The following is a 21,426-nucleotide window of genomic DNA, read 5'->3' on the forward strand; positions in this document are numbered from 1 at the left end:
TCCAATTTTTCTGGGAGGTAAAATGACTGTTTTAGCCAAAGGAGTCTGGTGGCTTTGGTGAGAGCAATATTTGGCTTATAAACAGCGGTTTCATGTCAGGAAAGGCTGTCTGATGACAAGGCGTGAAAATATTCTGCATATAGCATACACTTTAATCTAGACTCTTTAAATGGCTAAAAAACATTTTGCCACTGGCCTGGTCCATAGGAGTATATTGCTTATGTTTCTACACTAGTACTCTTGCTGCTTCTCCAATTTACTGTAGGTAACGCACTGACTATGGATAAGTACCTAATACACCCCTACTTCAAATAGTGTGAACTATCCCTTTAAGGTATCTTTTCTGTGTATAACAGTGTTGCTTCATCTATTTTGTACCTTGAGCTCCAACGTCTTGGTTGGCATTGAGATGTTGGCACCCCGAGGAGGCTTCTGAACTTGATCTTGCTCCTGAATCTCATGCTGCTCCAGCTCCTGATCTGTGTACTGGTCCTGGTCCTGGTCCTGATAGTGGTACTGTTCATGGTCCAGGTCCAGGCTGCCCTCCTGGTCCAGGTCTTCTCTGGACATGAACTGTGTGCGTTCACTGGAGCTTCGCTGGGACAGCTGGTCCATGCTGTCGCCTAGAGCTGAAGCTAGTGAAGCGTAAAGGCAGGGAAACATCAACCACCTGGACTCCAGTGTTAAAGGGACAATTCACCCCACAATCAAAAATCTATATTTTTCCTCTTACCTATAGTACAATTTATCCATCTAGATTGTTTTGGTATGATTAGCAGAGTTGTGGAGACATCACCTCTAGAGATATCTGCCTTCCAAGACGATGGAACTATATGGCACAGTTACTCACAGACCTTTGTGCGAGCAGCTCATGGTTGTGACAGCACGGGATGTAACAATTACTGCCCACCGCTTCAGTAGACAGAAAATAGTTCCTACATGAAATTATTTGTAACAAGGTCTGTTGAGTTTTCTTAATGTATTTTGGTGCTCTGAGAACCACAAGCCAAGTGACATCTAGTTTCATTATATTCAAATGAAGGCAGTCATCTCTATAGCCACTTACTCACACAATCCTAACTGTATAAATATAGATAAGAGGACAAATTTGTATTTTTGATTTGAGGATAAACTGTCCCTTTAAAAATTTCACATGATATAATGTACAGAAGAGTGTTTAACAGGGTCACATATCTCAATGGGCTTTACCATGAAATCACAAGTTAAAAACTGTCTTAAATTCTGTTTTTGCCAAGAAATTTTAGGCTCTGACAACACTGCATTTGGAAGGCACTCCTTTCAGAGCCATAACACAAACTCAGGAGCTCTGAAGCCAAGAAACTGCCTCATAACAAAATCTATGAAAAATAAGTGAACATCCATGTGGACAGTGAAATAGTTGTGGTGGTTCTTACCTCCATCAATGCTTCGGGGCAGCATGTACCTCTTGCTAACAGACCTATCGAACTGTGGGGCAGGCCTGTCAATCAGGGCACTGGCCTGTCTGGTCTGGGCTTGGGTCCGCCCGCTGTAGCGGAACTTGGAGCCAATCACCAGGAAACCCTTGGGAGGTGGCTCTGGGGAAACCAACCTGCAGAAAGGTTCAAGTTGTGTATATCTCCTACAAATACTCCTCAGTGACATCTTTTACTAAATTACACACCACTTTATTTTACTGGTCCCTAATTCCCTAAGAATTTCCTGTGAAAGTGTGTGATTTGGTACTTATTATAGGGGAAACAGAAACAAAGTTTTAAGTGGGGTATTTCAGTTTAGTTAGTTGTTCTGACTTGCTTTCTTGCCGAGAGTTAGATGAGAAAAGATTCCCCTCTCATCTGTACGGTAAATATGAAACTACCACCAGCTGGTTTACTTATCTCCACACAGAGTGGAAACAGGGGAAAACAGCTAGTCCACAGATAACAAAATCCCCAAAGCAGCACCTCTAAATCTTCCTCGAGTCTAAGTCATCACTGTGAGGTTGCCAGTCGAGACTCCAGGAAGTTACTGTGCCTAGTCAGGACAACCACAAAGTGTATATTTTACACTTTGGTTTTTGTGTGGATTAAATAGACAAGATATAAGTGTTTGGTTTCTTTACTTAACATCGTGTCTTGTCTTTTTTCTAGCCATTTTGATTACTGATTAGTTTCATCAGTTCCAATGAATTTTGTCTGTCTTTCCCTCCTTTCTTTGCAAGTTAATCTTCATCTCAGCTCAAGCGTTCCTAGCTTTTGTATCTTCCCAATGTTCACCACTGTTTTGGACTCCTGTCTTTGGATTACCTCTTTGCCTCTTTTGGATTTGTTTGCCTTTGTTTGACTGTTTTTACTTCTGCCTACACAGCCTCCATAAGCCTTTTGTATTTTGTCTTTATATTTTGAGTTAAGTATTAAATCATTTGAACTGTCCCAGCTTTGCCTCCTGTCTGAAACAAAGTCAGCTTTTGCAGAAACCCAACCTGAGGTCATGCTGGGATAGTCAATCATGTGCACTGGCTAGCCGACTGCTCCACGGTCAACCTGCAATATAACTGAAACTGAACGCTATCCAGGCATAGTTCATGGACCAAATGATGATACTCATCCAGTTGTGTCTTTGCTTGGTATAGTTCCTGTAGCTAGTTTTGACTATTATGTCTGGCTTGCAGGTTTTGCTGCAAAACAGCGAAAGCAAGAAGCTGTGATCACGCAGAGTAGAGACTGAATGGGGAGAGGAACCAATAATAGTGAGAAATTCCATGAATCAGAGACATAAACATTATTTTCTGATTATTTCACAGGGGTTTTTTTCTAAGCACAAATTAACACCCCCACATGCCCCACCACACCGCTACACCACCGTCAACTATTTGCTACAACACCTTATTTAGTCTAAATGTGGCCTTAGAGGTGCTGCTAAGCAACTTTTGTTACCTTCAGACAGAGCCAGTTAGCTGTTTCCCCCTATTTCTAGTCTCAAGCTAAGCTAACTCTCTCATGACTATAGCTTCATATTTACCATATAGATATGAGATTGATATTAATCTGCTCATCTAAGTTGACTGGAAAAAAGTTATTTAAACCCAAGGAAATGATCATTTATTTTGAGGAACTTCATAGCATATTCTGTAAGTGTTTTTTGTTTTGTTTGCTTACCTGTGGGCCAATTTCACATTTTTGCAAGTTCAACTGACCTGCTGTGCACTGACTAAAATGCTCTCTAGCTCACAACAGCAGTTCATTAGAATTAATTAATTAGAGGTGTATCAGCTGATTATTGTCTCTATTTTCCCTATAATTATTAGAAAATTACCATCTTCTCCTCAGGAACCTTCTAGTGAATTCACGGTTACATCAGTTCCTTTCAAGGAAATTACAGAGCTATGGGACTTATACTGAAGTGTTGTCTTGAAACCTCAAAGGATCAACACATTTAGTGTCACTTAAAGGACAACCACAGTGTGCCAAGTGTCAACACTTCATGCAGGGGGATAGAAAGTGTGTCTGTCTGTATCTGTGAGTTGTAAGTCCTACCTGAAGAAGGTATGGTGCTCAATGCAGACCTTCCACAATCGCTTCGAGGCCCGATGGTTGGGCAGCTTGAAGCCTATGGTGCTCTCAAACTGTTCATACTGGGCAGTGAGGGGAGGGGGTGGAGGAGGAGGAGGAGGAGGGAGGTGAAGAAGAAGAAGAAGAAGAAAAAGGAGGGTGAAGGGGAGTGTGGGGAAAGATGGAAGGATGGTGGCAAGGTGAATTGTGTTTACTCCGCAGCAATGGAAAAATCAATGTATGTTTTTTTTTTTGTTTACTGGTAGAAATATATTCTCGTGTCTCCTGCTGCCATGTCAGGCAGATTTTCCATCTCTAACCAACCTACAAATTAGCCACTCATGCACTCACTCCATCAGATGTTCAGTGGTGTGAACAGAAAAGAGGCTCTCAAATCAATACGTTATTAGCAATATAACAGGTCTTTAAACATTAGGGGCGGCCCATTCACAAGAGAAAGACAACTTTTTGTTCAAAAAATTCTGTGGGGACACTTTAAAATAAAATGGCTTTAAAATACAATGATGGCCTTACAGGCAAATTTGAAGTGACAGCTGACTTAAGAGGATAGATCTGCAGAACAAAGTATATGCATAGAATGGCCTTGCAATTCACTATGAAGATGTCAATGTCAGTTTAACAGTGGATATAAAACATACTGCACAGTCCCCCGAAGGCCAAAGAATGAAGGCAAAAACAGCAAATCATAATAATTTCAGGGCACTGGAAATCAGAGCAAGCATAATGTGGCTAACATTTGCAAGTAAAATCCTTGATGAAAGTGCAAATCCTCATGACTGGCTAATCACTTTATAGTCACCACAGAGGAAGAGAAGAGGAGGAGAAAGAATAAAAACATGACCTATCAGCCTAATCTTTAAGAACGGCATCTCTGAGGGCTAAAAATAAAGTCCCTTCGTCAGTTGTCACATGGTTTTCTGCAGATAAATCACAGAAGTATCACTTTTATCAAACCATGAAATGACTATTTATGCTGCTTGGGACGAGTCAAGAGAGACAATCATGTCATTTTAACAACTGTGAAACCATGAAATAGAAATGTGGATTTGGCTCTTTACCAAATGATCCTTCATTCCACTTGATTCGGCTTTGCCACAGTGACTGTCATGGGCTCTAGTGGGATTGAGCATGCAATAATTGTGTGGTGAACTACTCAGTCAGGCAAGATGCAAAAGACAAGATAATGACAGTTTTTATGTACCTCTCCTGGTCGGATCTTGATGTAGAAGTTGCTTCTCTTGTAGGAGATCTTGAGGATTTTTGGCCAGGCGAATCGATTGATCCGTAGACGGTCTCGGTAGATGAGCAGACCGTTGGCGCTCACACCGAGCATTATGTCAATTCCCTCTGAATCCTGGTGAACATCAGCACAGAGCATCAAAAACCTTGTACAAAACTGTGTTGACAGATAAAAAGTCTGGCAGCATTTCTTTAAAGTTTTTTAATTATTTTCAAGTCTTATCTCTGTACTCACTTTCAAAGGGGCTCTTTCTGAAGAGCTGTGGTTCTACCCAGAACCATTTGCTTCTAAAGAACCTTTTTTTTTCAAGGGTTCTTTGTAAGAATAAGGGTTCCATTAGGAACTTTTTTCATCCAAAGAACCCTTTCTGAAAGAAAGAAAGAGTTCTTATCCTTGAAAAATTCTTTTGTTGAGGTTTTTTGACCCATAATATAAAAGGGTTCTCAACAGAACACCCTGGGTGTGTTTTAGATAAAACCCTTGAATAAAAAAAGGTTCTTAGTAGGACCCCCTCTGTGGATTCCAGATAAACCCTCAAAATATAAAAAGGTTCTCAGAAGAACCCTCTTGGTGGGTTCTTATTTGCACCCACAGAAGGTATAAAAGTTCTGGATAGAACTCTCTGAGAGGGATCTGGATGGAACCATTACACCACAGAAAGGTTCTCTGCAGAGCCTCTCATAGGGGGTTCTGGGAGAAACCTGGAGAGATGGATCTAAGTATAACTCTTCATGCTGGATTCTAGGTAGAACTCTCTGAAAGGGTTCCAAGTGTAATCTTTATAAAAGGTTCTCCAGAAACATTTACACAATAAAAAGCAAAAGATTGACAAACACTGTACTTTTGCACTTGCAAATCCAAGCTGTATTAACAAGGTTCAAGTTGAAGGTCATCACACCAAAATGTTAATAAATAAATAAATTAATTAATAAATCTTGAGTTTGCGAGTGCAGAAGGTAGTGTGTGGGAGTCTTTTTGCCTTTAAGAATGTATACCTTAGCATGATGAAGGTCCACACCATACATTGAAAGCTTCTTGGCATTTTCTAGAAAGTTCACCTCTGCCTCCGCCGGACTCATTCCCCTACAACACAAATGCCACGTGTGATTCATCTCTTCTTTCATATTCATCCCACAAATCAAAAATACCAGCATTTCTCATTATCCTCATGGCATTCAATTTAATTAATCAAGTCATATTTCTCTGACCTATAGTTATGGTGCAGCTCCATCACTCTCTCCTCCAGCTCACGGGTCTGGTTGGGTGCAAAGCGGAAGTCGCTGACATAGTCAGGGCCATGCTCCTCTGGCTCGTAGTCTCCCAGTTCAGCCTGGACAGTGTAGGAGCCCAGAAGGGCGTGGGTGACAAACGAGCAGGGCAGACGACCAGACAGGATGTCATCCCTCAGCTGCAGGCACAGGTAGTACCTAAAGAAAAACGTAGGAGGCGGAGGCCGAAATGCTACTGACACTTGTTTTCAAGAGCCGAAAAACATCTGGAAGAAAAACTGTTTGACTGGTCAGTCACAATCCTTATTTAATGTTGACTCAAGCTTCTAGCCATGCTAACAGCGTGGTTCTGGAGACAGCAGTGTTTGTGGGTATGTCAGGAAGTCCACCATGTTGGTCAAGACTATAATAGGCCATCTCAGCAAATATTGGATTGATTACATGACATCTGCACAGAGAACGAATCTTAATGACTTTGGTGATCCTCTGAATTTCATTTAGCTCCATCAAAATTTTATTTACCAAAATATCTGCATAACTTGTGAAATTCCCATCAGCCTCAGCTGCACTTTGGGGTTAATGGCAATAAGCAAATGTACACATGGTAACACAATAAACTGAAATGGTGAAGGTGGTAAACATTGAACCTATTAAACATCAGCATGTTAGCATAACATATTTTTGCTGATGTTAGCATTAAGCTTATAGCATGTTGTAGACTTAAGGGGCTATTTAGATTATCTGTAGTGTATGGTTTAAAGCGCATGGCCAAGTGCATTTAAGGTGAGTCCAACTCCACTTTAGCTATTTAAACAGCACATAATCTGGGTGCATAGTAAGGTGCAAAGGAGCTGTGTGCCTCCCTGTGGTGCATTGATATTTAAATCGAGGATTTGGCAAGTTCGACAAGCAAACAGAGATGATGACATCACCCATTAGCAGTGATGCAGGCACTAATTCTGCAGGTTGGACGGTCCAGGTCATGATAATGAACATTAACAGATTAATGGTGGATGGGTTGCAGGTGAATGAAATGTAAACACTTCATTTCCATGCGCACACACTCACTGCTCCAAATATCATCATATATAAGCAGTAAAACAATAAATGAAACAGAAGTCAGGATTTATGTTGCTGCTTTACCCTTTTGACATTTTGGACGTGTAGGAGACACAGGAAATTAATTAACATTTGATCCTTAGGGATCCTGTCAGATTTAAACAATCAATGAAGTTACAAACTGTGTATATTATGTGGAAATGTGATATCCTAAGCATCACATGGATGATGTTTGACCTCTGATGCAAGTCCACCCAACTGATTTATATCTTTGCCTACTCTACAGTAAAAGGTAGTTCACTCAAATTACTGAAAAGGATTGTGTTTTTTCACTCTTAGTGTTATTTGTTGAGGTTTTGGGACTGTAGTCAATGCGAATTCCACAACCAAACAGAATTGTGATTGAAATTCATTTAAAAAGAGCAACATGTTTTTCCAGAAACGATTTCCCAGGTATTTAGGACGCAAACAGTTAATTCTCTGTTCAGCATAAAACAATTCCTAATGAAGACTGCAAAACAGTATTTTTTTTTCATAAAGACATCCTTTTGATAGAAAGTTGTTCCAGTGTCAACTCTTACTAGTTTTATGTAAAACACTAACACCACTAATGACAAACTCCTCTGGAAGGGCATAAATATCACAACCATGGGACATAAATCTGAAAGTGCATGAACAGCTTAAAACTGCACCACTAGAGGTAAAAACACATTGTTTGTGATATTTAAGTGAACAGAACATTTTAGGAGTTACTTAGGGTTAATTTATTCTTTATACACGTGTGGGCTATTTTAAGTCTTGTTCTTTGCTTTGGCTTGGTCATGATTGTGATACTTATACACATATACATCTGCATGGAGTACATACAGTGCATACAGTACACTCTAGACAACTAAACAACAGTCTCACAACGAAAATAGATATTATAAATACCGACCTATTTTTGTGTTACAGATTGAGCTGTATTGTTTCAAGTCAGTGAAGAGTTCATCTGCATTCATTTGTAAAAACATATGAAAGCTATTTCTAAAATGAATAAATTAACATCAGTTTGATTGATTGCTTGTGACTCTGACTGCACATAGAAAACCGCAATTTAGGAAATTCAAAAAGAAGTGAGAGAGGGATATCTTACTGAAACAAGCCAACATTGATTGATTTTCCCTGGAGGGCACAAAAACTTGATTCAGGGAAATAAATCAGAACAGAGATATCTGTTTTTGCAAATGAGCCTTTCAAGTTCTATTGATAGATGGGTTTTTATTTTGTTATTTAAGTGTCCTGCACCACATGGTGCCCAGCCCAGATGGACTAGGGCACTAAACAAAAAATAACAAAGATTAATAACAAAGTCACATAGCAGTTCATAAAGTACAGTTCTTCAAATTCAAAGACTTTATACGTCCTATGATCAAGGCTTGTTCTGCCACCAGCAGTTCTGTATCTGTTACATTTTAACTCACATTGTTACATCAAGCCCCCTGTCAGAAATGTGACCAAGCAAATCTTGACAGGCATCTTTTATCTCCCAGTGCTCTTGTTGGAGCATTATCAGTACATATTCTTTTTACAACGCCTGCTTTGTTATTGTTATTGTTTCATTTCATTTATTAGGAGGTTTTTGTGGGTTGTTCATTTAGTTTTCTCTGAAATCAGGAGACTGCTAGCCTTTATACTAACTTAGCTGTTAATATGTTGCTAATATAACATTTTTTCGCTAACTTACCGCTGTGCTTATGGTTGTGTGGTATGTATTCTACTCTTTCTGCTTTTACATTTGTACGCTTGTGTTTATGTTTAGATAAATTACTGTGCTGTTTGTTTCAAATACAGTTACTCCCTATGTTGATCTGTCACTGGTGATTTCACTGCGACTGTGTTTCTTCCTGGCATGAGGGACAATGTAGCTAGTTAGTTAACTAATATCATAACTATCTAGTCGCTGTAGTGTGGTAATTCATTCATTCACATTTTTCTTTTAACCTTAATCTTACAGAATGGGGTTTGTTATATCTCTCAGGTGCTTTTTTCTATTATTCCAGCTGATTTGACTGACAAATGTGGTGTTGGTCCTGGTGGACCCGAGTCAAAAGAATCTTGTTTTAATAGATGGAACTTGAGTTCATGTTTGCCATAGGTCTTAATTTAAAGTATCATACACTATCAGGGAGGTCATGTTTTGCTATTTTCAATTTAAATAATATGCAAAATAACTTTCCATAATATATATATATATATATACATATATATATATATATATATATATATATATATATATATATATATATACATCTTTTTTTTCAGATGATATTAATTAAATAACTAATACCGTTAAAGTAAAGAAAAAAAATAGTATTTGCTAGGATTGCTTCTTACAGTGGTTTATTCTTGTGCTCCATTGGTACTCTTTGTATATTAAATATGTTAGTAAGATGAGGGTTAACTATTGTTTATTATATTCCTTCATTGTCTGATTTTTATGATCACTACCGATGAATTTGCTTCCAAAGATTCCTGGAGTCGACCTCGTCTTCAATCTTTATTGAAAGTGTATTTAGCTTGCTGCATGGGGTACTCTGTCTTAGCTGTTCTTTCTTTAAATGCTGCCTGACTCTACAACCCTAATTGTGTTTTAAAACTCTGTGTTGTATTGAGACCTACCTGGTGATGTCTTCAATGAGCACGGATGGGTCTGGTGGGTAGAACTTGACAGAAAATCCAAAGATCCAAGAACCAACTGTAGACAAACCACCAGCAAGGTTATTTTGTGAAGGGCTGGCTGTTCATTAAAATGCTGTAAGTGTGTGGATTTGCTGGACTGTGTGTGTGGGTGAGTGTCTGCTGCACTTACCCCGAATTTGCTTCTTAATCTCTTTGGAGGGATCCAACCAATTCTGATAAAGAAAGAAAGACACAATCCCCTTTGAGAAATTCAACCTCAGCAGCATCATCCATATTCACATTTTTAAGAGCCCTTTTAAGAACTGCTCTTCCCTTTTTTATTAAATCTATTCCCTAGTTGAAAGCCAAATATATTCATGCTATGAGAAAATGGATGAAGGCTTCAATAAACACTGAAAGCATCAATACTGGGCCTATAAATGCCAGTTGAATCCAGCTCCTTCTGCTTAATGTCACTAGAGCTTCCATGGTGCACCGCAGACCCTGTGCACCGTTTTAAAAGGCCATACTGTCTAATCACATCTTAAAAGGTTAAAGGCCATGTATGCCATTCTCAGGCTATAAGTGCTTAAACTCGGTTAAAAGGGCAATCAGGGACTCAATGCTTTATAACACCTGGAATGTCAGTATGAGTCGGGCTTGTTGGCCGAAAGGGTGACTGACATCTGATTTGATTAAAATCGGTGACAAAATCTGGCCAAAAAAGTAGGTAAACTATTGAAGACAGAAACACGCCAAATTTATTGGCAACAGATATGTTTGGCCTTGCACTCCAAAAAGCTATTCACCACAGAGGGACCTCAATTACCCCCACATGTTATAAATGATCACTGTGATAATGACTTCTGCAAATAAAAATTCACTACTTCCACAACAACTACAAGACCTACACCTGGAGGACGCCTATATTCAGTTAAATGCTTTATTGGTGTCCACCAGGGAGGCTTCTACTTGAACAGATTGGACAAGAAGGACAATAATTTTTTTTATCATAACTACGCAGATGATACCCAAAATTACTTAACCCTCTCATCTAACAACTCTTTGTCACTGCACTACCCAGATTAACAGCTGGCTGTCTTAAAACTGTCTTCATCTGAACAAGGATAAAACTGAAATAATCTTATTTAGGAAAAATGAGGAGATATTTATTATTACTACTCTCCTCTATACAAATGGATATAAAAGTGAAGGACACTGTTAAAAACCTGGGTGTTTTGATCGACTGTGATTTCAGATTTAAATACCATATGAAAGCAATAACTAATTGAGCCTTTTACCATCACACAAATATATCAAACATCAAGGTCTTATGTCAAAGCAAAGTTATTCATGCTTTCATTTCCAGCAGGTTTGACTACTGTAAGTGTTTTCACTGGACTTTCTAAAAAAAAAAAAAACATCAAACAGCTTCAACTTGTACAAAACACAGCTGCTACAGTTTTTACAAGAACCAAAAGAGCCGACCACATTACTCGATACTTAAAGGGATAGTTCAGATTATTTGGAGTTGTACTGGGTGCTTATTGATTATCAGTCTTAAACTACAGTAGATGGCAGCGTGCATGCCCCCAGAAGAGCCGACGGCAGAAGTAAAGTAATGTGCTGCGATGAACAGGGTCAGCAACAGAAGGTATTTTAACCACGTAAGAGAGGCCCACCTGTAAAATCACTATCAGTTCAGTGCCAGGGATAGACCAGCAGCTACTACATTCTGTGAAGTAGAATTACTGATTTTGCCCATGGAGTTTAGCTTCTGTAATGGCAGATTCCCATCAGAAAATACTGACAGCAAAAGTAAAGAGGTGAAAATATTCCAACTAGTGCATACACTTGAACTGGTATGTATTTTTTATTGGCCTTTTTTAAGTGGCTAAAATACATTTTGCTGCTGATCCTGTCCACAGCAGTTCATTGCTTAGCTTCTGTGCCGGTGCCCCTCTCTACCTCTCCTAACTGGGGGCATGTTGAGCAGCATATACTGTACTTAATACACCGACTATGGATAAATACCTCATACAACCCTACATCAAATAATTCCATCTGTCCCTTTTAAGTCCTAACACTGGCATATCATACATGACAGAACTGACCTTAAGAAACTACTGCTTCTTTATAAATCACCACACTGGACATGATCAAAATACCTCTCAGATGTGTTCCTGCAGCGCACACCTGCTAAATCACTCAGATCACAGGAGAGGAATCTGTTTTAGTAAGACTTAGTGCCAGAAGTAAACATGGTGAAGCAGCTTTTAGCTACAGTGCTGTTCAGTTCTGGAACCAACGTCCTCACTGAATTAAAGACAACAGTCTAGACTCAAAACCCAATTGTTCTCAGATGTTAAATAAATGTTAACTGACCAAATGTTGTCTACTTTCCCTAAAGGAATGTGTTCTTTTTCTTCTTCTCTTATTGTTCTGTCTTTATATTCTTCAGTTTGCTAATTTGTAAAGCACTCTGAGTTGTCATGGTGTATGAATTGTACAATATAAATAAACTTGCCCTGCCTTATTATTGTATGAGTCTATGAGAACGAATAAAAATATCTGTGTGTCTGTGTTGTGCGTCTGACCTTGGAGTTGTCCGTGTCCTGGAAAGTCAAGCCAAAGTAGTCCCTCTCCAGCAGGTTCAGATGGCCACACACCATGTCCAGCAGGGTCTGGCCCTTGGCAAATTTCTGTTACACAAACATACACACATGCATATGAACATGTACACACAGCGAGTGGGCAGGTGACGGAGTGCAAGTTCAGCTTGTCTGAACATTGCGTACTATTAAAGAGAAAAGGAAGAGGGCAGCATGCAATAATGCAATTTAATAAAGATGTGGATGACTGTGGGGCATCTGCTGGCTCAGTGATTAAGACCCATGCTTTATAACTGCAACATCCCTGGTTCAATTTCAGCTTTTGTCACATGCCATTCTCTCATTTCTCTCCCCATATTATCTGTCTATATCTACACTGACATAAATACAAGATGCAAAAAATAATGTTAAAAAATGCAAAACTATTTGTTACGGTATCTTAATAATTATAAAATGATATTGTCTGTGTTTTAGAACTGTGTGGTTATCTGGTACACAAAATAATGCCCAGTTATTATTTTACAAGGCAATCTTTATTCATATTTCATAAGACAAAGGAGTCAAAAAAATATCAGTGACACAAAAATCCACCCGACTGTGGTGTGAGAGACGTTTCCCGCCTGTCCTCTCCCCTGTTCAGGAGGAGGAGCTCCTCTCTGTATGACTATATAAGGGGAGCAATCGCCTCTCGCATCAGTGGCGTTTCAAGAGACCACACCTATTTTCTATCTAGTCCTTCAGGGCTCAGAAAAAGGACTCTGTGGGTTGCACAGACGGCCTTGGCAAAATGCTATTTCCACACACACACACACACACACACACACACACACACACACACACACACACACACACACACACACACACAGACTCACACGCAGGGACACACACGCCAGATTCATCTCCTAGGGAAACCTGGCTCCTATGGCGACAAAGCAACCAAGCAGCTGTTACCATGGAAACAGAAGTAATAGGTCCCTTCTGTATGTGCGTGTGCCCTCTCACTTTCTGTATCTCTGGTTACTACGAGGCCGCCACAAAGCTTTGCTCAGCTCTTGTAGGAAAAGCTGGCAGCACAGTCAGCAACCCTTTTAAAAATTTAAGAATGGCTAATTAATTAAGCATTATAAAGTGATCTGTCTCTCAATCAAATAAAAATAATTTACATCCTGCTGCACTGAGGCAGCCACGGGTGAAGCGGTGAGAGAATGATGCTGATTAACAGGCAGCAGAGGCTACAGTCAGAGATTTTTGGGGGGCGTAGTACATATATTCGATTTTTCCAACAAAATGAAATTGCAACACACATCTCAGGTGGTCCCCCAAGCATGGCAACCAATTCTGGAGCTGCTGATGAGATTTCGTTGTCGCTCCAATTGGCTCCAATCACATTTCTGTAACTAGTTCTGTGGGCTGATTGTGTTAGCAGCCATTTGGTGTAATCCTAGAAATCCATTTAGCTGATTGCCTCACCCATGCAAACAAGATGAGGAGAGACAGCGTGTGTGTGTGAACAGGTTAATGTCTGGCCGAGGAGAAAGTAGATCTATTGAACTTAGTCACTTTAACTAATGCAAGTGGAAGGATGGCACTGTGGAATCAAATAACTGGAGAAAAAGTGTTAAGATGTGTTGGTGTAGGTTCTACTGTGCAATGTAATGGCAGGGTATAGTTCTTAGATGAAGTACTCAATATTTTCTAGTTTCTAGCTTGGACTATAGGCAGCTTTAACAAAACCATATAATAGTGTACTCCAGTGTTTCTTAAACTTTTTACACCGCGTACTACCTCAGAAAATACTGAGCTCTCCAAGTACCACCTTATTGTTTTGTGTCATTTGTTGCTAGCAGGTCTAGTGAATACCCTCACAGTGGTTCTTAAGTAGTACTTATACTCGCTGCTTGAAATATTCTCCTCCTGATGTGCACTTCTCTTCATAATAGTTGCTGTTTGGAGGCACGATTGCAGTGTTTGTTAAGCACTGATTTTCATTTTCTTTATTTTACCTTTTACTATCTTGCCATCACAGTTTAGCTAGTAACTAATGGATGGATGACACATGCATGATCATGACTATATTGCAGACTGATATTGAAATTTGTTCTATTTTCATTAGTAAATTTGTAGTATTTGAATAGTATTATATGTTTTTAAATTCATTAAGTTTATTAAAAAACAATTCTGGTATTTCTTTGCGTACCACTAGAGGGAGCTTGCAAACCACCAGTGGTACACAAACCACAGTGTGAGAATCTAGGGTTTACTCCAATTAAAAATAGTTAATGGTACCATTCAGTTTTCCTGAAAACAATGCCAACACAGAACAATTTCAGCAGTTAAAGAAGTGGAATTTAGGGGCATTTAAGTGTGAGATTGGAGACAGCACCCGACAAAATACCACTCTTCTTACCCACGCCTCAAAGGATGCAGACAGATGTTCTGAAACTGCAGCCTGTAGGGCAAAAGCAGCCTTCAGTAATATTTTATGACAGCTTAGAAAGTTACTATTTGATGGCAACTAGTGAGACCTCGCAAGTGTTGCAAAATCTATTAGCTGAAGTTAGTGATTTCAGTGGACAACTTTGAAGTTTAATGTGAAAGTAAGGTGAAAAACTGAAAAAAAAAAAAAAAAAACGTATGGCTGAGGACAGGTACTCAATGAATATAATGATAATCTCCATTATGAGAGCAATCATAAATCCTTTAACAAGCTTGCTGGTTTTCCTGTGTGACCCTCAGTCATATACTGGCTCCCCACATTGGCACTCATTAAAATTTTGAGAATCCCTGATGTAGGAAAACCTAAAGTTTCAAAGGGACCTGCACTCTTGGTAGATATGAACAGATTCTAAGGTAACAAAAACACAATTCTTATTTTCAGGTGATTATAGACTAATGAAAACACACATGGATATTATATTCCATGTTCCATCTTGTCATATTCTGCCAATAGATCCCTTAAATCTTTAAATTAGTACTCAACTGATTTAGTATTACACTTCCACAATATTGAGGGACTTGCAAAAAACAGATTTTGATCAAAATAGTAGTAGCAGAGGCTCCAAAATATCCCGACTTTTCAGTCATTATTATGCTTTTGAAGCTCAAAAATGCTGGAATCCTGAATCTTGTTTTTTCCCTAAATGCGACTTAATATTGTCTTTCATTAGACCTGCTCATAAATTCCAATGTCTTTCAAATCCAACACCCTCTGAAATCTGAAGGCTGCCCTTCAACTAGACAGGTTGTGCTCCAGTGTTGGTGAGTTTATGTTCTGAAGTTCCTTTGAGCAAGAGACTGAACTCACTTGAACTTTAAGCAGCTCAGCTGACTGCGCAATCCGACCTCCTCAGAGCGGAGGAGCGATGCTGCAGGGAAACAAGTTCGAAGGATGCTGTTAAAATGGGAAGAAATTATGCAGAATATACAGTAGATAAACTGATTTTATCGTCCTTTGAGCTTTTTCAAAGGAGGCCGAGCTGGGTCCCAGTGTCATGAATCTTTCATTTGGTTTAACTCGTTAACCACATGATCACATGAACCACAAACTCATGGAGCTGGTGGTTTTCTCTGCGGAGGCACTTTGAGTGTGAGAACGCTGAGCACACTGGACTGTGAGGCTTTATCCTGTCTTCACACAATGGACACATCACCTTGAGAGAATGTGATTTATCATTAAAGACAAGTTAAAAGATTCTGAGAAGATTTGGCAGCTTCTAGTCTTTCATCACAGACAGAACTGAAGCATAACAGCAGTCTGAGGTTGGGATAAGGATGGAGCACATAAAGTGAATGCTTGAGGTTGGTTATTGGTTATGAGTTCTTTTCTTTTATTTATTTACTTATTTATTTTTGTTAATGTCAGGCAGAAACTTTGCATGTCCAAACTTTCAGGAAATGAAAAATTAAAAAAAAAAAACATATTTTTAAAAATAATTGAAGAAAAACACTTCTGAGGGCCAACCTCTCCCATGTGTATAACACCTCATTCAAGATGGAGAGACTTCTGGGTTTTGGCTTTTGAATACTTTTCATTGATTAAGGCTTTAATATGAAACATTTCTGCATTTGAATGTCTAAAAACACTCAACATGTGGTATATATTTTGCTGTGCACTTATATCATCCCAGATGTTTCCAACAAAATTCAAATGGAGGGAAATCTGTAATATATTCAAGAAAACAGCGTCTTTCCTGCTGGCTCTGCCAAGCTAGTAGAAAACTCGTCTGATACGTCAAAGGGTGAGGACGGAAGTCAGCACTTGTGACTAAGTGCATCTTTACTATTACCTCCTTCATGAAAATTACTTCTGCAAGAGTCATGTCAGTTAGAATTTCATCACCTGTAGTGGTTGTATTAAAGTGAAGATAAGAAATCCTATGACCCTTTTCATGACGTCATCAAACTACATCTTTTGTTATTATTTTAATGTGAGAATGACCCCTATAGTGGCAAAATTCAGTGCTGGACAAAGTACAGTACTTGAGTCCAAGTATAGATACTCCTGGTCAAATATTACTCAACTACAAGTGAAAGTTGCTCAGTCAGAATTTTACTTGAGTTAAAGTACTAGAGTACTTGCTTTTAAAGATATTTAAATAGTATTCAAAAGTAATTCAAACTGCAGTTTCTAATATCAATACATGCTGTATTGTTTTCACGATGCATTTACAGAACCTTGTAACTCTCTGAAACCATCTAATGATGCACTGACCTGCTTGTCAAACCACTCTGCTACACAAAGCCTATAGAAACACCTATAAAAACTTCAACATAGAAATGCAATCAAGAACAAAAAGGACAGCTGTTGTGTACTGTATTAAAATCACCACATAAAATTAGATTGAAGCCAACGGTAAGTTCTCCAAGACTGTTAAATAACTGAGATTTAATTCTGGCTTCAGGGGCAGTATATACATTAATTGTGTGGGATTTTTCACCCCGATAAAAACAATCTAACATTAAAAGCCTACTTGGAATTATTTCTCTTTTTCTACTTAGAATGACATCTTGAGATTTAATTTTGTCTTTCTCCTTTATGAAAGAGGGAGAGTTTACTTGTGCTTGTTACAGAGCGACTGGATGACATATTTCTGCTTTTACATCACTCCCAGTTGAGAACGGGTACTGTGATTGGTTTCCTTCTGTGGGGAACACAGCGTGTGGCCAGTGGCATTTTAGAAAAGAAAAAAGAGCAACAGCTGACTTCAAAGCTGTGCTTAGCCGAAAAGTAACAACAACCTTCCTAGAAATGTAGTGGAGTCAAAAGTACAATATTTGTCTTTGAAATGTAGTGGAGTGAAAGCCAGAAGTTTCCAAAAAAAACAAATACTCAAGTGCAGATACTCAAAAAATGTACTTAAGTACAGTACTCAAGTAAATGTACTTTGTTACTGTCCTCCACTGGCAAAATGTATATATTGTGCATTTAAGTATTTGTAAAACCCACAGATGTAAAGAGTGACCAATAGCTTTGATTCATGAAAAGAAGTAAACAAAATATGGAGATAGATCTTCCTGTGTTGTAATACTGTTTGTTTATACGGAGAAGCATGATAATACCACATCCTGACTGAAAATGATGCTTCAAAACAAAAAAACATTTGAAACTCAGATGTATCCATTATCCCACTTTGCACACTGCACAGTTGTTGCTACTGTTTCACACCTCTTTGAAAGAGAAAGTTAAAATGATTGGTGCGGGGCAGTGATATTATGGTTTTGTATCACAATTCAGGCTACTAATATGAAAAAGAAACACATTTCAACAGTGCCAACACAGGACTGACTACGGATAAATGCATGAAAGCAATTTTATTATTTCTATCACCATGTGAGTGAGACACCTCTTAAATAGCTAAGCTCTGAAATATCAGTGGCACCGAATGCTTTGAATTCAGGCAAAGCAGACCCCAAACAGCCCTGCCTCTCTAATAAAATGGGAACTATGTGGTTCACCAACAAAAACGAAGGAAGCATGAAAATGAACATGAGCATTTGATGGGTTGGACCTGCGGAGTAAATTACATTCAGCCAAAGTTTAAGCAGTTAAAAGTACGAGTACAATGGTCTCCTCAGGATTTTATTTAAAAAGCCAGATGTTTGAGTCAAGAGGTGTTTTTGAAAAGCTTGGAGGCAGTGACGTGCTGCACGCAGGTGGTGGAGTTCTTTCTTTAATAGTGTGGCTTCAGGTTAAGGACTGGACAATGTAAATGCACTGAGCTCAATCAATATCTATAATGTTGTGAGCCAAACGTCAATAAGAGGCTGAGGGTGCTTCCCTGCGCTTTTATCATCACGGCCTACATGGACATCACGAGCGTAATTAAAGTAATGATTTCATTGCATTCATCAGTGTGTCCCCGCTTGCCTTTTTTTTTTAATGGCAGACAGTGATATACACACTCACACACATACCACTGTACACAAGCAGGCACTACCTCCTTCTCCATCTTTCTCTCCACCTCCTCCCCCACTCTCTTCATCTTTTCCTCCTCCTCTTTTCCTTCAGCCGTTCTATTTTCTCCCCGGTCAAACTTAAGAGCGCTCATCTGTCAGCTGTATGGATTTTCTGCCAAAGCCCAATACCTCTAGTGTCACTGGCCAGGTGACATGGGGAAGTGTGTGTGTGTGTGTGTGTTACCAAGACAGAAGGAAGGATGAAGGGGGGAAGAGAAGGAGAATATGTGTGTGTGTGAGGACATATTTCTCCACTCACTGGCTCTGGTAAGTAAAATATGTGAGGTCACGTGGGCGGCACTAAGCCATAAAAGGAATATAGTTGACATGAATGAGGTCGAGCAGCCAACAAGCTTATTCCCGTCACACATCACACTCCATCAGCAGCAGCAGCCAATGGGGCTCCAGCACTAGCTTTAATGTGATTCATGGCAGCCCTGTAAGTCCAGCTCAGGATCTCCCTCTGGTGTGGAACACCCCCTCTGACACCCCTCAGAAGTCCATTCAGTCCAGGAGCAGATTCATTTTTTGCAGCGTTCGATCATGACGAGTGTGCGGGCTGCTGTTAAATCCAAAGTGGGAATTTGTCTGTTTACAAACACAAAAGGCTACACAGTCACGATTCATGGAAGTCAGGGATTGCTCATCTGAGCCTTCCATCCCCCACAAAGTGGAGATTGTCTTCCCTCCCTCCACCCATCACTCCCCCTCTCAGGGAGAATAGCAGCAGGGCTGCATTTCCTGACTCAGTAGCATGTATTACCGAGGGAGACTAAATCCCACTGAGGTGTACCGCGGTGTGCTGTGCTGAGTCAAGGGCTCTGTTCAAGTAGGGGAGATGTACACCGGCTTCTTGAAATGCTGTATTTCTCGTCTCCCTGCACAGCGAGATATGCATTTTAAGCTTGTGTGCATTTCAGCGTGGAGAAACAGCCACACTGTGTTTTAATAGCACTGCAAAACATTCTGAAATCATTTTTTCCAATTATGTTTCTGCATGTTTGCAGAAATGCTTGCAGTAATTACCTACGGATAACTCTGTGTGTATAGCTGTGGAGCTAGAAGCAGCTCTAAAGGATAGGACTTATTTTTTCAGTTTTGGTCATCATTTTTTTCTGTTATGATAACAATGTACCCACAAAAGTAATTGCTGAGATCTGGAAACATAGTGAAAACTCCACAACAAATTATTATGGCGAACCAAACAAAGCAATCAGACAGGTTTTAAATGATCCTGGTCCAGGAGAATAGGGACTGAGTAGGAAATAGAAATAGGAGATCGGCTTTGCAACCTACAAACTGGGGAAAATCAAAAGTAAAGCAACAAAAAACATGATTTGTTCTGACAGAATGGGGTCTCCTCTATTAAAGTCAATACAAACCATGTAAAATCATTTATTTGCTTTTCTGTTACTTTACAGTCTCATGTTTTTTTAGCCACATCTTACAAGACGCTAATAAGACCTCCTAGCTTCCTGTGATGGACATTATTCTTGTAACAAATTTTATGAGCAGATCTGTGACAGAAAAGTTCAGGGAGATACCCATGCAGGTGATACAATTTTAAATATTTACATCAATATATGGTCTTGGATCAGAGCTAATTGTGAACAAGGGAACAGAGCCAGATAAAAAAAGTGAACTAATGCATGTTTCAATCCTCTACTGTTATTAGAATATTCGTGGTTGGACCCATTGAGATAAAACATTGACGTGTATAAAGACTGACAGTCTAACAGCTCCCCAAGAGTGGAACCAAAACATCTGGAGGCTGGCTGCAGTATAGTTCATAAATCCTGCCCCCACCATATTAGCAGACAGGACATGGGCTAAACTAAAAAACCCAAGTACATGTCACAGAAATTTTTTCTCAAAAATGGTTACTGTCATTTTAGGTATTCCTCATAACACTGGCGATAAGTTTGGTTTTACTTACATTATTCTATTCTATACAAAGATACATGTGATATTATGGCTTCATTATTGTACAGTGAGAGGAAGTAGAGACGTGTAGTCAATTGTTATTTACAGTCAACAGGATAAACAGTTGGTACAATTTTAACAGTATCATGCAGAAGAGGAGGATGCAACAAAATTACATAATTAAAGGGTGGCAGTCAAATCTCCAATGAGGGAAAATGACGTGATGGAAACTCAGCATTTTGATTTGTTTCATGTATTAATTTAAAGAACATTACTGTCTCCTCATCGCTCCACATAGAACTGATGTTTGCATCTTCTGCTATTTGTCATTTCTTCAGTAAAGCAGAGGCTTAAGTGATGTGTAAGAAAACTGTGTTCAAGCAGATGCAGCAGGTACTGTAAGACAAAGGTCTGTGAAAATAAACAGTAGGCAGTTGGTTTCTTTTGTTTACCTTTGTTTTCTCATTGTGGCTTAACTGCTGTAGGTTTGTAGTTCCTTTATTTGCTTATTTATCGGGCAAAAATTTGTTAGATTTAATGTATTGTGTTTTCTGAGGTGCAAATTCCCACCAGGTTCCTAAAACACCCAAATTTCCAAGAACTACAGAGGACATGACCTCAGTGTCCTCAATGATAGGTACAGCCCTGATCTGCTGTTTTGTTTTTAATCTCTGTGATCTTTTTTGTTGTGTCAC

The 21,426-nt window shown here is 39.2% G+C and overlaps 1 protein-coding gene across 5 annotated transcripts in view; it reads right to left on the minus strand.

The window, feature by feature from the left end:
- LOC146325401 (band 4.1-like protein 1) overlaps positions 1-21,426 on the minus strand; it is a 59,666-nt gene that overhangs the window by 14,172 nt on the left and 24,068 nt on the right. For all 5 annotated transcript variants that reach the window (XM_084721413.1, XM_084721412.1, XM_084721411.1 and 2 more), the window contains exons 4-12: positions 12,338-12,442; positions 9,931-9,973; positions 9,741-9,816; positions 6,000-6,218; positions 5,787-5,874; positions 4,753-4,905; positions 3,516-3,613; positions 1,416-1,591; positions 379-635 (exon numbers count right to left, since the gene is read on the minus strand). In XM_084721413.1, the coding sequence (XP_084577539.1) occupies positions 379-635; positions 1,416-1,591; positions 3,516-3,613; positions 4,753-4,905; positions 5,787-5,874; positions 6,000-6,218; positions 9,741-9,816; positions 9,931-9,973; positions 12,338-12,442 (1,215 nt within the window). The remainder of the gene's footprint in view (positions 1-378; positions 636-1,415; positions 1,592-3,515; positions 3,614-4,752; positions 4,906-5,786; positions 5,875-5,999; positions 6,219-9,740; positions 9,817-9,930; positions 9,974-12,337; positions 12,443-21,426) is intronic.

Source organism: Lutjanus erythropterus, chromosome 6, assembly GCF_056507025.1.
Source record: "Lutjanus erythropterus isolate fLutEry1 chromosome 6, fLutEry1.hap2, whole genome shotgun sequence".
Taxonomy (NCBI): domain Eukaryota; kingdom Metazoa; phylum Chordata; class Actinopteri; order Lutjaniformes; family Lutjanidae; genus Lutjanus; species Lutjanus erythropterus.